This window comes from Phyllopteryx taeniolatus, chromosome 12 (genome assembly GCF_024500385.1).
Source record: "Phyllopteryx taeniolatus isolate TA_2022b chromosome 12, UOR_Ptae_1.2, whole genome shotgun sequence".
Taxonomy (NCBI): Eukaryota; Metazoa; Chordata; class Actinopteri; order Syngnathiformes; family Syngnathidae; genus Phyllopteryx; species Phyllopteryx taeniolatus.
Window position 1 is genome coordinate 20,271,459 of NC_084513.1, and position 14,719 is coordinate 20,286,177.

Sequence of the window (14,719 nt, forward strand, 5' to 3'; positions counted from 1 at the left end):
ATTTTAAATGAACCAATGAGATTTCAAATTCATGCTGACAGGGCCAGTGCGCTGGAACTCGATGATCTCTCTGATCATTTTTTCAGTCCTTTGGTTCGTCAGAGCAAAACTTGCTACAGCTGACTTTCACGAGGACGCATTTAAGAAGAAGCATCCCCGGTGAAAACAAAATGAAGCAGTAGATTAAGTCAGGAAAGCCCCTACTGGAGGCCCACGTACCAAATGTACGCCCGCCTCTGACCTTTCCTTCTTCGTCTTTGTATTTCCATCAGTCTGGATGCCAGGTGGCACCGTACTGCCTCCCACTGGTCCGTCTTGGTACTACGAAAGACATCTTTTCCATTCCATTGAGATGTTAAAAGTCAGTATGTGTGTATGACATAGGACATCTGTAGTAAACCATTTGTGTTTTGAAGCAGGGGGCTATAGTGGACAAATGTCTTTAACAAAAGTGGAAAACAAATCTATTTATGTTCATTAACGGGCCAATTCCTCGTACACGTCATTTTTGATGGCCACGGTACACAAAGCAAGAGCCATAAGGAGTGCTGGGGAAGATCAACATCATTACCATTGTTCCCTGTTTGACCCCCAGAACTCAACCACCCCCCACCCGGGTGACCACCGGGGCCAGTGCCAGGTCAAATATTTGCCGGACATGTTTATGATGATAGACAGGCGAGGTCAAGGCCTTTGTTTGTGACAAGAGCGGAAACAAGGGATTGCATTCCGGTAATAGATGAAAGATGAGAGCTCGAATGAAAGTAGGGGGAGGAGGGCAGAGGGGTGCCCATCGATCTGTTTTTGTTTTCGTCGAGGAAGGAGGTGAACGGGTTTGTTGGCCCGCGTCCCGGCAGAAGTGGTAGCTGAGCTGGTGGCTGCTTCGTCTTCTTATCGTGCTCTTCAATTAGACTGCATAACTTTTTGTGATCCGCTTCTGCTGTCTGGAAGGACCAAATTCAAATAAAATACTCCAACCAAAACTCAAGCCAGTCACTGGACTTGGAAGAACACAAATCACCAGTGCAAATTATGCTGGCACTCCCATGTGGCCGAAGGAGGTACTGCAACATCATGTACAAACTGCTGCAGTTGCAGAAACAGACAAATAATCTTCTACGAATGACTTTATTGCATGAGTTACACAAATTTGGAAAATATGAAAAACTGTAATGTTAATCACTGACACTTGTCATTTTCCACTCTGTTTGAGTAACAAATGCATGTTGTGGTCAGTTGATAATTGGGTTTATATCTTTTATTTTTCTGTACAAAACCTTCATAGTCTTCATTGCGTTGGATTGGCTGACGTTGTAGTAATAATTATCACATTAAACCTGACAGCTGAGCCCTACATGATTCATACTTTGGCAATATTTTCACTTAAAGTGGATTTGTGTTTTTTGAGTGGGTATTGTCCGTTTGGAAATATCACCCAAAAAAGTGTCAAAAACCAGAGATTTCTTTTTTTTCTGTACACAGCGATGATGTTTTACGTTACGTTCTGAAGAATCCTAGTAACCTCTACTTCGTCTAGCACATTCTAATCAATACAATTTTTTAAAATGAATATACTTTGAGAAAGCGTATGACTCATTTTTGACATGGTACTTTTTATCGAAATGGATATATTCGGCATATTTTTGTAATTAAACTGTCTTACCCCAGTGCTTCAGAATTTTTTGCCACTTTTGTCATTTCTAACCAATTTAAAAAAAAATCACTTTAAATAATATCTTGTCAGGTACCAGTAATTTTAGCATTAACTGTATAAAAAGATCCCTCCGTATTGCTTTATGTTTCAACAAAATGTGTGTGAAAGATGCACTTTGTAGCCAATCAACAACAACAAAAAGTAGTTCACAATAAGAGTAGCAAGTGCATGTTATGTGAAAGTAAAATATATGCTGTATACTGGATATACACGTGCATTTTTGGCAGATCAAAGATTGGACTCACTGAATGGGGAGAAGAGTAAGGCCAAAAAAAAAAAAAAAAAAAAAACGCAGTAAAGTTGGGTTATTTCTATTACGTTTAACGACTTTGTTTAAGCATCAACAACAGCGACAACACAAACAATAACATTTGTTTGTGGTAGATTTTCATTTGTTGCAACAATGCTACTTAACATCAAATGGTATTCTGTAAAGCTTTTCTAACTGTGTAGCTATATATATATATATCTATATATATATATATATATATATATATATAATTATTGATGAGAAGCATTGTTACAACAGAGAAGTGTTCCGCCAAACACACACATTCTAATCCGCCATTTCTACTACAGTGCTGTTATTAAGGCGCAAAATGTCTTTGGGTCCATTGGACCTTGCATACACTCGAGTCCAACATAGTCTCATAAATAAAAAGGGATTTAATAAAACACAGAGTAGACTCAATAATAACCTGAGGAGTATGTTGAACTAGGAATGCATTATATTTACAACAGGATAATTGCTATAAATCTGCGTGTCGTGCGTTAGCAAATGATTGCGGAGTCAGTGGCAAGTCCCATCCTTAATATCAGTGTGTGCAAACAAGTTTAAAAACGTAGTGTGGCTCTATATTATAAACATGTAGCGTTATCTTTCAAGGAGCAAATGGAATACGGCAGATAAGTAAAGATGCAATAGCACCTGGCTTACAACAGCGACCCATTCAAAATGAACACTAGTTTACCGGTTCAGCGGGCATGTACTCAGTGCAGTGGTAAACTGGGCGCCGTTCTTTGTTAGTAGAAATGTTCTGCATGGAGCGAGAGGCACTTGGTCTTTGAATTTTGTTCTGGTTTGCTAAAGTTCAAACTCACTCCCTCCGCCCTCACACATGCAGGGAAATAGCACCATCCTCCGACATTAGGAAGTTTTAAAGCCAAGTGAACAGGATCGCAAGTCAGGCAGGGGGGGGGGGGTTTATGTCCTCTTCATGCACACCTGACAGCGGCTTATGTGCGTTCGCAGATTTCCCGCTTTTAGTGTCGTTGGGACGGGTTTCCTAGAAATGAAGAGAGAAGAAAACTTTCATACAATTCGAGAAAAAAATAAAATCATACAACGAAATCGATATGGTCATATAACGTCCTGTCATTCCTAATGGTGCAGTATCGATTGCGTTTGGAAACACGATACAATATTATCACAATGTTTTTGCAATGATAATGATAGTATCACAATACGACAACGATAACTTTTTCATTTACAGTCATATCATGAGGGATTGTCAATGCTTTTCTTTTAATATATTGTATCAATGAGCAATTATTGGCACGATATTGTGTTGTTATCGCTATGGTTGACAAAATATTGTGATACAGTTTATATAATCATGACAATAATAATTTATCGTCATTGTATTATGGTTGACAAAATATCATGATACTGTCATTATTGTTTCATAATACCATTATCATAAAATATCGCGATAGAATATCGCCGGTTGTTCTCTAAAACGGCACGTGTGTGAAGTTCACCAGACTTACGTAAACATCTCGCTGTCTTCGATCGTCGCAAGCCAGAAGCTGTAGGAGTTGGCGTAATAGTTGCAGGTTCCGCGACCGTGGCACTCGATGAACGGAGCGCTTCGGAACTCCTCCAAGCAGGAACCGGGAGATGCCAGAGCCTGGCCCGAGCCCTCAGCACCGGCACTGGTGTGCTAAACAACCACACACATGCAGTATGCAGAGTATGAGCAATATCATGGGTAGCCTGTATTGTTTGGACCTTTAAGGGCCACCGTAGTTCTTGTTTGTGTTTGACAATACAAGGATGGGTTGGCATAACATTTCTGGTTTTGTTGTGCGGTGGCCAAACAAATGTGTTGGAATTACTGCTCAAACGTGACGTAATTTACTGCCCAGTGAGCCAGACTTCGACAAGCTAGCTTTCTACAAAACTAACGTAGTTCATTCATTGTAGGCACTTTTGAAAAAAGAGCCCAACAAATGTTCTTATTTATGACAGGTTATTCCCAATTCGGAGTTCCCGTGTTGTGATTGTATGACGTGTGCGCAACTGTACATCGCGCAATGTGCAGGCACCCTTGTTATGTTTTTCAGCATTCTTCTTTTTATGTTGCGTCCTCGCTAACTTTTGATAAGGTTTTAAAAGTGACGACCTCATTTTTAAAATGTAAGGAGTAGAAAGTACAGATATTCGTGTTTAAAAGTAACGAGTAAAAATAAAAAGTCGCCGGAAAAATACTCAAGTACAGATATCTGAAAAATCTACTTAAGTACAGTACTTTGTAAAGTACTTGTACTTTGTTACTTCGCACCTGTGGTTCTAATTGATTTTCCATCTTTTTTCAGTTTTCCAAGTGCTTGATTTTCACGCAGAGACATCGCTCTGGTTTTCATGTTGTTTACACCGCTAACATATATACTCTTCATAGGCAAAACCGAAATCTGAAACTGCATGTTCTTTCACATTCCCAACAGAATAATACTGCTTGACTCGCAAAACTATTACAATAAAATCTATCCATGCATTAATTTGTTTTATACCACTTATCCTCGTTGGGGTCGCGGGTGGACTAGAACCTAACTCAGGTAACCTTGGAAGAGAAGAGGGATACATCCTGGACTGGTTGCCAGCCATACAACCCAATCACACATTCACACCTATGGGCAAATCAGAGTTGTCAATAAATCTTACATTTTGTACTAGGAGAAAAACTACAGTACATGGAGAACATGTTTTGAACCCAGAACCTCAGAACTGTGAGGCAGACGTGCTAACCACTCATTCACCGTGCCGCCACAACAAAATCCAACAAATATATAGTGTTGCGTCTCACCATGACAAAGGAGTAGCCGATCCACAGAGAGTCCCAACCGTAAGGACACGCAGGGATCATAATGGTCTGACTGTGAACCGCAATCACCATGGCTGGAGCTTCACATACTGCACACCTGTAAACAAATGAGCGCATGAGAGTGTTCCGATATGGGAACAAGCGTGATTATAGCACAGAAGAACTTGATGGACACATTAAAGTCTCACCTGCTGATGAAGGGTTTAATGCTTTGGCCGGTAATTGGCGCCATGCTCATGGGCATGGGCTCTGGCGAGGTGAGCCAGTACGAGTAGTCATTACGGGAGGCGAAGTTGCAGACGTTGTTGATGTTGCAGAACAAGAAGGGCATCGGGCTAAACTTTCTTAGACAGCTCCCTGCCGTACCTGGAGACCCAAGGCATAAAACCTTCCTTACAAAGCTACTTCTTCACATGACTTCCATCTTTTTGTGTAAGATTCTCACCGAGATCTTGCCCGTGAGAGCGTTCATTGCCTTGCACGTAGAGCAACGAGTAGCCATCATATATGGGCGAGGTGCCCTCAGGACAAACTGGAACCTCCACTGTTTGGCTGTGCCGAGTCACCAGGAAACCGTGATCCATGGAGGAGGGGCCAGGTGGTCCCACTGGGCCAGTAGCACCATCAGGTCCTGGTGGGCCAGGATACCCTCTGGGTCCTAAGGACATGTTTTGTTAATGGTTGTTTCTTTAAGCATCTTTACACACGAATCATGTAGACTTCTAACCTTGAGGCCCAGGCAGACCAGAGTTGCCTTTGGATCCTGCCTGCCCGTGATATCCAGGGAGGCCATCTTCCCCTTTTGGCCCTGGAAGACCTGTCAGACCTGGACAAATCAATAAAAATTGTGTTAAAACTTATTAAAGCAGTTGGGGAGGACCTGTAAGACCATAATAACTATGGATGATCATTGGAATGCAATATCTCGAATACATATTACCCCAGTTGCTTCACGACAAGATCAATACAGTAAGCAATTAACGCTGCACAATCAACTGCATTCTTAACAATCAATGAATTATTCAGTTTTACCTTGCTGTCCTTTCTGTCCTGGGAACCCAGCTGGCCCCTGCGGTCCTGGTAAGCCTGTGATACCCGGTTGACCAATGTCTCCTTTGATGAAGGTGTGTGGACCAGGGGGACCAGGGGGGCCAACATTCCCTGAAATACATTAGAATATTGTTTTGGTTTACGTAGATCCATCAAGCCCTATAACTGGTGGGTGATGTGTTGAGGGTGTCTCTCGCCAGTTTGGATACTATATAAGATAGCTTCCCTGTGATCCAGAGGAGAGCGGAATTGACAATGGACTCAACGTCATGCTCTTTCCGCTTACCTTTTTCTCCTTCAAATCCTCTGTCTCCAAGTTCTCCTTTGAATCCAAAATCGCCTTGATTACCTTTTGTACCTGGATACCGACAATAACAACAACAGAAGAATAGCTTTAGCACATGTTGTCTTTCACAGATAAGAGCGAGATCCATTTTTATCCACCTGGGAAACCGGGCACCCCCTGAAGTCCGCTCTCTCCTTTGGGACCATGAACACCTGAAAGACCAGCTGGCCCCTTTATAACACAAATATGTGCATATTTAAGAACTTTCTTCAACTTAAGTAACTAGTAAAAATTAAAATTGCATCCTCTTCACTGCATATCTGTCAAAGGCATTGTTACGTACAGGAAATCCAGGTGTTCCAGTGTCACCCTTTTGCCCTGACTCTCCCTGGAAACCGGGGAGACCATGGTCTCCTTTATCCCCCTTCTGTCCATCTCGGCCTGGCACACCAGAAGGTCCTGGTGCGCCAATGATTCCTGTTATATAATGATTTGAGATACTGTTTTTATTTCTGGTACAATATTACCTGCCTGGTCAGAAACCCTCCTTATACAACCGTAAGTTGTGGCATACCTGGTTCTCCAGGTTGTCCATTTTCACCCTGATTTCCTTTCGGGCCCTCGAGAGAGATTCCTGGGAGCCCAATTTCTCCTGGCTCACCTTGGCGCCCCTGAAAGCCGAAAAGTCCCTTGTCTCCTTTGATACCAGGCACACCGGGATAGCCTGGGGTGCCTGGGAAGCCAGGACTACCTTTGTCACCTGGATATCGAGACACACAGGAGATATCTTCACATTTACTCTCATTCAAAATTAGCGGAATTTTGAATTAGTGATGGAGGCAACTCTCACCTTTGCTACCTAGCTCCCCCGTGGGTCCTGGAATACTAAGACCGGGTAAACCTGCAGAGCAAAGTTTACTTAATAATCACAATGCATTCCTACATGTTTAGGATTGGAATCTTTTTTGGACTGGTTCTGTAGTGTCCTGATGAAAGCATGCAAAAAAAGATAAATGTAAAATGTAACGTAAAATGTTGAAAATCATTGTGTGGTACCGACCAGGGTCTCCTCGCTCTCCTGAGGATCCCGGGATGCCATCAACACCAGCTTCTCCTTTCTCTCCAGGTGGACCAGGAGGTCCTGACAAACCACTCTCACCTGGTAGAGAACAAATTCATACTGGATTTGTTACACTAAACTAAAAAAACAGAATCAACACAGCACCAGTAAATCTATATGATAAGCAATTGCAGGTTTTTGTTTGTAGTTTGAAATAAACCTGCTCCTTACCTAGCTGGCCATCTTGACCAGGCTCTCCTGCAGACCCTGGCAGCCCTGGGACACCCTTCTCACCAGGTATACCGGGCTGGCCTACATGAATTATATAGTCACATATCATGCGTCATGATAATTCTGGATGTTGTTGATGGGTGCGACAACACAGAATGAAGTCTGACCTGGAGTGCCAAATATTCCTTTGTCTCCCTTAGCTCCCTGCAGTCCTGGCATGCCAGGCATTCCAAATTGACCCTTCAGACCCTTCTCTCCTCGCGGTCCTGGGAGTCCTGATTGGCCGGGTTGTCCCTAGGGGGGAAAAAAAACCAAAACAAAGTAATGATAGTGTTAAAAACACGTACACTACTGACAAAAAAAAGCAAGAGGCTGGTGGTATCTATAAATGCTTAACTGGTTAATTGAGGACTCTATATTGCCCATAGGTGTGAATGTGAGTACGAATGGTTGTTTGTTTATATGTGCCCTATGATTGGCTGGCAACCATTTCAGGGTGTACCCCGCCTCCTGCCAGATGATAGCTGAGATAGGCTCCAGTGCTCCCGCGGCCCTTGTGAGGATAAGCGGCTCAGATAATGGATGGATAGATGATTTTTGTATTTTATTTCTCGCAAATGCAACAGAGGGCACTGCTATCAGGTGAATGTCAGGAGTACTCTACAGGTAAGGGTACTATAAGCAGTCCGGCCTTTGAACCCAGCGTACATACTGTTATCAGCCTTTCCCAAACATAGGCTCAAAACCTGTCCTGGAACAGTTTTTATTGGGTTGTTAACAGCATTTAATACGTATATATCTATATTAGAGCAAGACTCTTTTTTTAATAAGCTTGAGTCCACGTTTTCTAGTCAAGATCCAGTCATTTAGGAAAAGATGCTAAACATAAAATAATAATAATAATGATAATAATAAAGCCAGAGGATTACCTGTTCTCCTGGAAATCCTGGGAGACCAATACCTGGTTCACCAGGTGTTCCTTGTTCTCCTTTCTCTCCATCTGCTCCTCTGAAACCAGGATGGCCTGGTGTACCTACACCTCCTTTAAGACCCTTTGGACCAACTGGACCTGCACGCAATAGGTAAGAAAAACTATACTTTTCCATTCATGAATTTATCACAGCTATTCATATGTACACAATCCACATTTGCATTTCACCTTACCTGGTATTCCCATCTCGCCTGCACTCCCCTTTTGCCCTGGTGGTCCCATACTGCCTGGTTCTCCATGAACGCCAGTGTCACCTTTCTGACCTGAGACACATTGATCAAACACAACTTAATCGTTCTTCCTTTGGTGTTTTTTACATTGGAAGTTTTTTAATTTGATTACGCAATTCACCTGGCTGTCCGGCTAAACCAGGTTCTCCATTTTTTCCTGGCATTCCAGGGTCTCCAGGTAGTCCGCGAAAGCCTTTTTGTCCTGTTATTCCAGGGTTTCCTAGTTAGACAGACATGTACAATGTTATTAAAGTGTACTGTACATCACTTGCATTTGTTGTGATCTGTGTGTAAGTGTGACACTTGAATCGACTTTGGTGTTTCATAGATGCACACCTTGATCTCCAAGGTCTCCCTTGTCCCCTTTCATGTGCTCCATGTCAACTTTACTCATGTTCCCCGCAGGTCCCTGTAGCCCTGTCTCTCCCCTCTCTCCTTTAAGTCCAGACTCTCCGGCTTGTCCTCGCGAACCAGGAAGACCAGGATCACCTGAGAACGATACATTTAACCAGAGATGTACAGTGAGGGCCTTCAGAGCCTTCTCTGCTGGTTTAACCCTTATCAAAAGACAGACTTTCTTTTACAATTTACATAAAATTTTATTAATTTATGTTGCAGTGCAAAGGCCCACGTCCGAAATCCACTGCCCGCCACTGCATTTAAGTTCCCCCCCCCCCCCCCCCCCCCCCCCCCCCTTTATTTTGTTTCAAATGTCTTTGGGAACGAAGAGTAGGAACCTAAACCCAGGTTTATGGATTTTGATAAAACTAGATAGGCAGCTAACCAACCCACTTCTGACATGATTTTCCACAGAAGCATTAGCAACCTGGATTGTGGATGTACACTGACCAAAAAACCAATGCGTGATGTATTTTGACATCATAATTCTGCTTCACACAAGAATGTCACCTCTCCCGGAGATTAATCCAAACAGGCACCTCAAAGAATGGCTTCACAGCTACTAATCTCATTTCTGATAAAGCTAACCGACTGAACTATACACCCAAAAAGCCAAGCATTTTGACAGGTAATCACAGTGATAGCCCACCCAGTCAAAGACTGACATGCTGATGAAAAGTAGAATTCATCTTATGAGTTGATTTGTTACCTCTCAAGCCATGACTTCCAGATAAACCGGGTGGTCCAGGAAATCCTGGCAATCCCGGAGTCCCTATGACCCCCATTTCACCTTTTGTACCTAGCCAACAAAGACAGAGTGAAATCACTATGTCTAAAAAAAAGAGTTCTTGAAATTTCCGGTACAAATTGGTATCAGTGGTGACACCGATGGGTGTACTGACAAACAAATGGAACCCGTGCTATACAATTGTTCTCACCTTGTTTTCCTATCAGTCCATCTCTTCCCGGCAAGCCTGATGGTCCTGGCAGTCCTTTTACACCAGGGGCTCCAGGGAACCCAGTGAGTCCTTTTTCTCCTTGAGGCCCTGGCATGCCAATGCCGGGGGGGCCTGGATAGCCACTCTCTCCTTTATCACCTACCCTACCTACAAAGAAATGCAGAAGATAAAACAAAAAAGGTAAATACAACTTAGTTATCTGATTACAATTAACCCATTGCAACCAACTGTGTAAAAAGACTGGCATGGCTTGTACTTACCAAATGGACCGGGGTCTCCAGGTTGTCCTTGTGGTCCTGGGGCCCCTGGTAAACCCTTTCCTGGAGCACCTGGTAATCCTATAACTCCAGCAGGTCCAGGGGGTCCAATGGTACCTGAGACCAAATAAAAACATATATTTTTTTATTTTGGTCTTTCAACTTGATGGCATTGACTGAATACATTTACTCTTGTAAAAGTCCAGCTTTACCTTTTACTCCCTGATGTCCTGGTGGTCCTGTCAGGCCCCCTCGCCCAGGAATACCAGGTAATCCAGTGTTACCTTTGTCTCCAGGGAAGCCAATAATTCCTGGAGGACCCTGTGAACCTTTTTGACCTGGGAGCCCCATTCCCGGTTCACCCTGTCACATACAGTAAAGATGCTATTTTGACAGTGATGTTAAGACACATAAACGCTTCCAAAATACTATGTTAAAAAGTTAGAACCTGGATACATGAGTGTCCTGCTTTTAAAGAATATCATTCCACTTATCAGTCATTTATCTTAGGGTACCAAAGAAATACATACTTTGTGTCCCTGTGGACCAGGTTGTCCAGAAATACCATCCTGTCCAGGTCTCCCTGTCTCTCCTGGCAATCCCGGAGCTCCTGGAATTCCACTGATTCCTAGGAATATGAATAAAATCTCTCTTCTGTTTGTATTTTCTTGTCATCTTTATGGTTCTATCAGTATCCATTGGACGTCTTTGGTATGAATATGTATTAAAAATGTTTTACACCAGTTTAAGTACCTTTTGCACCAGTTGGGCCTGGAAATCCAATCCCTGGTGGTCCTTGATCACCTTTCTGTCCAGGAAAACCGTGTATTCCTGAGTCCCCTTGGGAACCTGTTGGACCTGCAAGCAACAAAATGATCTGGTCAAATGGATGGATTCTTTTTCACTTTTTTTTTTTTTTTTTTAACGTAAGTCCATTATTTCAACAATTCCCAAATAAACTCCATTGGATTGGTAAAGGGTGAAGAATTGGGGAATGAAGGTTATTTTTCACCTTGAGGGCCATCTCTGCCAGGTTCTCCTCGTGGTCCAGGTGCACCTTGTGGTCCAGGGGTGCTCACACCTTGACCTGGCTCACCTTTTGCACCTAGTAAATGTAAAGTAGAGAAAGGGAATTCATGGATGCATGTGCATAAGAACCCTGGGCCCATTTGTAAAGGCTATTTAAAAGGGTTTAATTATGGTCTTTCTGCATGATTGTTACAGTAGAGTTGATGTCTTACCAGGTGCTCCAGGTGATCCGGGGATGCCAGACCTCCCCTGACTCCCCTTGTCTCCAGGCACACCAGGTCGCCCATAGCCTGGAAGACCTGGGGAACCCCTCTCCCCAGGGGTGCCGGTAAGACCAGGGTCCCCAACTGATCCACGGTCACCCTTGATGCGCACTTTGCCCTGAAAGCAGGGTTGTCAAAGTGAATGAAGACTTCGATATGACCTACTAAAACTATTCCAATGACACAATACTTACAGGTTCTCCTTTGTAACCAGGAACACCTGGTAGGCCATCACTCCCTGGGAGTCCATCTAGACCTGGTTGTCCAGGTGAACCACTAGGACCAGGGAAGCCTTTGTCTCCTTTCAGACCAGGAGCAATGAATATGTCTCCTGGCTCTCCAACTGCACCAGGTGCTCCAATCAAACCAGGAATGCCACCGATGCCCTAAATACAGGTTGATTTATAAGAACCTAGGAAATATGTACAGTACTTATGTTGTCGATGTTACCTACAGGTCTTCCAGGAGTTCCTGATGGTCCAGAATGACCTTTATCGCCTTTGCTTCCCACTGGACCAGGAGGTCCTGAAGACAAATAAGGGATACTTGAGTGGAGGTACATGAAAAGGAGAATGCTTGTGGTCAAGTCTCTGTGCTCAAGATCCTGTTCACATTTATGGAAAGATTTAGGGTAAAAGGCAGACTGACCTTGGACTGGTTGCCAGTCTATCATAAGCTGATTGCTTACAGAGCAATAAGCGACAATTGTCACAAGCAGCACACAGTACGTAACCCCTTCGATAAACGAGGGATATATATATATATATATATATATAATTGTATATATAATAGCTCAGAGACCACATTTTGGATGCAGATCTAGAGGTCTTTCTATAGAAACCTAGACCTATTGTTGGATTATATTGTATGACATTTAATAGCCCCCCGCCCCCCTGCATCTACGGTGGTCTTATTTTAACCTGCATAGCTTGTGTGGTCTTTACAAATATTGTCGGAATACAATTGCATTCATTTTAGTTTTATTTATTATGGTGACGCAGACACAAATACTAGCTCTGGCTAACATTTTAGCTGAATCACAATGCATGCTGTACATTTTGATCCAAGACCCCAGTAGTAGAAGTTCTATAACATCCATGCATCCATCAATCCATGTTCTCCTACTTATCTTGTTCAGGGGTGCAGAGAACTTCGCAGTATCGAGACACACAGGCATTCACCCTCCTATTCACACCTGCAGTCTCTAAATGGGATCCGATCCCACACTAGCGGTACAATATTCAGCTGTGTGAACCGTTACATTGCCGTTGACCTTTTTCGATGAACGGACTTATACTCACCCCGCTCCCCTTTAAGGCCCTGGGGGCCAGGCAATCCAGCGGGTCCGAACCCTTCACATAGGATGCAAGTGTCTCCTTTGTCACCTGTTTGGATTCGCACAAGGAAAATACCATAGTACATTAAATACTGTATATCATAGAACCCGTGAATGGAAATATGGAATTTGATCGTTCAAACCTTTCTGTCCCAATTCTCCTTGAAGTCCCGGTGGCCCGGATGGGCCAGGGGCTCCTTTTGCATTGGTGCACTCATTAGGGTCAACTATGGGCACACACACAAAATCCATTATATGATGAGATTGAAATGGCTACAGTTGAACATTTTTCATAGAAATCAGCCTGCAGTGAGAGTACTGTCTAAAGCCAAAGCATACCAGGTAGCCCTGGAAGTCCAGGGGGTCCTTCTGGGCCCGGTTGGCCTGGGGGTCCAAATAAAGACTCTCCTTCAACACCCCTGTCTCCTTTCTGACCCTCATCTCCCTTCTGGCCAGTCTCTCCACGAGGGCCTTCAAGATAGCGTCCTGAAGCCCAAGAGACAGTGTGTGTGTGTGTGTGTTACACACCTGTGTGTGTGTGTGTGTTTCCATAAGAAAACACATCATCGTTTTACCTGGGGGCCCTGCTTCTCCCGGAGGTCCATGAAAACCTTTAGAGACAACAAAGGATGAGGACAAAAGTCAAGGGAGCTAATATACTGTTGTTAATTTGTTTCTTTGGCATTATTTTACCTTTTTCTCCTTGCAACCCAGGGAGACCACGGGGACCAGGAGGACCAGGGTCACCACTTACCTATAAACCACAATGGGAAGACTTCACAAATTACAATTACAAAGCACTTATTTCATGTATTTGACCCTATTAGCCTCCTAAAGGCGCTCTAACTTGAGTATAGTTCTGTTAAGTATGTAACTTTTATCAGGTGACTTGTCAATATTATTATTATTATTATTTTTATTTTTGGACTAAAAAAAATAAATAAAAAAAGCCAATCACTGAAAAAAGGAAATGATGGCAATGAAAAAAATAATTACTGTAATAAATATCAATACAAGCAAAGATGTTTAGGGGGAAAAAAATGCTACAATTATATTAATTTTTTGATCAAAAAATAAAACGTATTACATACATATCCAGGAGGCCCTCTTTCTCCTTTTTCACCCTGGAAACAAAAAAATAAATACATTAAAAAAAGATTATAATCAAATTTTTAAACAAAAGGTTTAAATACATGATGAGTAAATACAAGTTGCATTGTTTACCTGTAGTCCAGGGTATCCAGAATTTCCAGGGAAGCCCTTTTCTCCCTGTGGGACAGAATGAGAAATTATGATTTTTGGGGGGTGGGGTCATCATAATATAAATGCAAATAATAATAAAGAAACAATGTTGATAGTTTTATTATCTAGCACTTCATCATTTAATTTGTCTGCAAAACGCTCACTCTTGAAGTGCAGCATAGATTGTATTTTTTTTACTTATACGGAAATAGTGGAGAAAGCTGCGGTGCAGCGATAATTGGAATACGGCACCGAATCATCAAAATGGCCATCAAACATTGACATCATACTCTGTCCACATTCGATGGCACATATTTGCCATCGAGGTCCCCAATAATTTGCATTATGGAGTCAAATGAAAGAAAAAAAAACATGAAATACCAATCTTGTTTTTTTTTTTTTTTTTTTTTACCTTTCGCCCTTCATCGCCTTCCTTGCCAGGTTTGCCCTAATATGAAGCAAAAAAAAAAAAAAAAAAACAGTCACACTGATTAGAATTCAAAGTGAGGCAAAAGAGCTTTAAAAAAACCAAAAACGATAATTATGCCTTTAAATGCTACTTCAAAGT

At 42.6% G+C, this 14,719-nt stretch overlaps 1 protein-coding gene across 1 annotated transcript in view; it reads right to left on the bottom strand.

Moving 5' to 3' along the window:
• Window positions 1–1,112: 1,112 nt before the first annotated feature.
• The window catches only part of col4a1 (collagen, type IV, alpha 1), a 34,075-nt gene continuing 20,468 nt past the window's right edge, over window positions 1,113–14,719 (bottom strand). The window contains exons 16-52 of the mRNA XM_061792053.1: window positions 14,564–14,599; window positions 14,134–14,178; window positions 14,001–14,033; window positions 13,603–13,663; window positions 13,485–13,520; window positions 13,249–13,395; window positions 13,053–13,136; window positions 12,875–12,958; window positions 12,028–12,098; window positions 11,768–11,959; window positions 11,523–11,691; window positions 11,294–11,386; window positions 11,035–11,139; window positions 10,812–10,909; window positions 10,494–10,644; window positions 10,285–10,398; window positions 10,004–10,171; window positions 9,775–9,864; window positions 9,003–9,155; window positions 8,788–8,886; window positions 8,610–8,699; window positions 8,375–8,514; window positions 7,613–7,739; window positions 7,446–7,526; window positions 7,215–7,313; window positions 7,005–7,055; window positions 6,729–6,914; window positions 6,498–6,631; window positions 6,313–6,385; window positions 6,155–6,226; window positions 5,851–5,979; window positions 5,546–5,644; window positions 5,264–5,476; window positions 5,007–5,184; window positions 4,801–4,915; window positions 3,485–3,657; window positions 1,113–3,000 (exon numbers count right to left, since the gene is read on the bottom strand). Coding sequence (XP_061648037.1) covers window positions 2,919–3,000; window positions 3,485–3,657; window positions 4,801–4,915; window positions 5,007–5,184; window positions 5,264–5,476; window positions 5,546–5,644; window positions 5,851–5,979; window positions 6,155–6,226; window positions 6,313–6,385; window positions 6,498–6,631; window positions 6,729–6,914; window positions 7,005–7,055; window positions 7,215–7,313; window positions 7,446–7,526; window positions 7,613–7,739; window positions 8,375–8,514; window positions 8,610–8,699; window positions 8,788–8,886; window positions 9,003–9,155; window positions 9,775–9,864; window positions 10,004–10,171; window positions 10,285–10,398; window positions 10,494–10,644; window positions 10,812–10,909; window positions 11,035–11,139; window positions 11,294–11,386; window positions 11,523–11,691; window positions 11,768–11,959; window positions 12,028–12,098; window positions 12,875–12,958; window positions 13,053–13,136; window positions 13,249–13,395; window positions 13,485–13,520; window positions 13,603–13,663; window positions 14,001–14,033; window positions 14,134–14,178; window positions 14,564–14,599 — 4,071 coding nt within the window. The 3' untranslated portion in view covers window positions 1,113–2,918. The remainder of the gene's footprint in view (window positions 3,001–3,484; window positions 3,658–4,800; window positions 4,916–5,006; window positions 5,185–5,263; window positions 5,477–5,545; window positions 5,645–5,850; window positions 5,980–6,154; window positions 6,227–6,312; window positions 6,386–6,497; window positions 6,632–6,728; window positions 6,915–7,004; window positions 7,056–7,214; window positions 7,314–7,445; window positions 7,527–7,612; window positions 7,740–8,374; window positions 8,515–8,609; window positions 8,700–8,787; window positions 8,887–9,002; window positions 9,156–9,774; window positions 9,865–10,003; window positions 10,172–10,284; window positions 10,399–10,493; window positions 10,645–10,811; window positions 10,910–11,034; window positions 11,140–11,293; window positions 11,387–11,522; window positions 11,692–11,767; window positions 11,960–12,027; window positions 12,099–12,874; window positions 12,959–13,052; window positions 13,137–13,248; window positions 13,396–13,484; window positions 13,521–13,602; window positions 13,664–14,000; window positions 14,034–14,133; window positions 14,179–14,563; window positions 14,600–14,719) is intronic.